The sequence below is a fragment of the Eimeria acervulina genome, genomic scaffold, assembly GCF_000499425.1.
Source record: "Eimeria acervulina Houghton genomic scaffold, Eah_scaff1164, whole genome shotgun sequence".
In the NCBI taxonomy this organism is placed as follows: domain Eukaryota; phylum Apicomplexa; class Conoidasida; order Eucoccidiorida; family Eimeriidae; genus Eimeria; species Eimeria acervulina.
Genome location: NW_013550355.1, coordinates 1 through 1,877, shown reverse-complemented (window position 1 = coordinate 1,877; position 1,877 = coordinate 1). Strand labels below are relative to the sequence as shown.

Genomic DNA, 1,877 nt, shown 5'->3' with positions numbered 1-1,877 from the left:
CAATTCTAGGTGTTTGCATAATGCATGCATACATTAGCTATTAACAATTGTTTATGCAGGTAATTCAACAATTATTAATATAATTAAATACATCAAATTAAATTGAAGTATTTAATTTAATTTTTTCATTAAATGTTTGTTATAGCACCCCTATGCATCGTTTTGGCTGTGGCTGATAACAAACAGCAGGCATTCATAATCAGGTCTAAGACATTATTTGCGTATATTTATTATTTCTTTGAAAACAAATGAAATATTTAATTAAAAATGAATTTAAATAAGGTTTTTCAGATAAAATTAAATACTTTTTGCCTCTATTTTAATGCTGCCTGCTGTACCGACACCTCACACCACGCAGCCCCAACACAGCAACAGTGTGCTGTGTGGGGGGAGATATGAATGCGTGCGGTGTTGATGCATGCATGCATGTTTGGATAAATATTTTATTTTTTTGTGTAGTTTTTGGATAGAAGTATTTCATTTTGAATTTTAATTAATAATTTCTTGAAAAAAACGAAAATGACGCACAAGAAGGCAGAAGATCGCGAGCCTTTGAGCTCCTCTTCCTCTGACAGCGGATCTGATGATGAACAACAGGGAGAAGAAACCCAAAAAGAAGAACAACAAGCAGGAGATGGTTCTCAAGGATCTTCTCGTTATCGTCAATCAAGAAATGAAAGAAAAGCTAGAAAAGCGGTGATGAAACTCGGCATGAAACCCATGCCAGATATTGTCAAGGTCGTCATCCGCAAGGCGAAACAGGTAAAGAGGAAACATAACTTTTTTGCATTTCTCCTTTATTTTTTGCCTTCTTTCTTTCTTTCTTCTTTTATTTTGCTGTCTATTTACATTTCTTTTAGAAAATTACCCCAGAAAACCGAAAAATAACACCCGGGCGCAGAAGGAAGAATCATAATTTGGGGTGTATGGGCACCTCGTGAATTTTTGCAGCTTTTATCTGTTTTTATTTGCACTTTACATAATTTATGTAAATATATGTATATTTGTATATGTGCTGATATAATCATATGCGTCTTAATGCCCCTATACATTGCGTTTTTGTTTTGTACTTACTGTGGAAATCATACAACAACAGGTATATATAGTGTACATATATGTTTATATTCTATTATTATTATTATATAATATGCGAATAATGAGTGCATCGAATGCATTGTTTTTCTTTGTTTTTCCTTCTATTCTTTCTCAGGCTTGGTTCGTCGTCTCTAAGCCTGATGTCTACAAAAGCATGAATGGTGATACATACGTTATTTTCGGCCAGGCAGAGAGTATGACTCCGCAAGCACACGGTAAGCAAAAAACGAGAGAAATAAGAATATGTAAATTAGCACAAGTTGTTCAATTACACGCACTGATACTCTACACGCCTCTTCTAGATATATCTGTATATATATGTTCATGCTTATACATATATATACATCTTATGTTAAATTGTTTATAATTTGTTTATTACTTATATTTGTGTGTTTCTGCAGCAGAAGCAGCACAGCGGTTTACACAGGGTGTGATGGGATATGGAGGTCAGGATGCAGCAGCAGCAGCAGCAGCAGCAGCAGCAGCAGCAGCAGGGAAGACCGATGACAAGACAGCAGCAGCAACATCAGGAACAGCAGCAGCAGACGAAGAAGTAGATATGACGGGAGTGAATCCAAAGGATGTTGATTTAATTGTTTCTCAGATTAGTTGCAGCAAAGGTGAAGCTGTTGCAGCACTAAAGAGAAATAATAACGACTTAGTAGAAGCTATCTTAGAGCTAGCGGCATAGTTAAACCAATCAAAACTCATACAACAACAGCAGCTGCAGCAGCAGCTGCAGCAGCAGCTGCAGCAGCAGCTGCAGCAGCACAAGCAGCTGC

General features: G+C 36.6%; 1 protein-coding gene across 1 annotated transcript; it reads left to right on the top strand.

Moving 5' to 3' along the window:
- Positions 1 to 519: 519 nt before the first annotated feature.
- Positions 520 to 1,786, top strand: EAH_00056420 (nascent polypeptide-associated complex alpha chain, putative; the record flags this gene model as incomplete). Its single annotated transcript, XM_013397549.1, has 3 exons — positions 520 to 762; positions 1,211 to 1,310; positions 1,497 to 1,786. The coding sequence occupies 3 exons, from the start codon at positions 520 to 522 to the stop codon at positions 1,784 to 1,786; spliced, it is 633 nt and encodes a 210-aa protein (XP_013253003.1).
- Between the last annotated feature and the right edge of the window lie 91 nt (positions 1,787 to 1,877).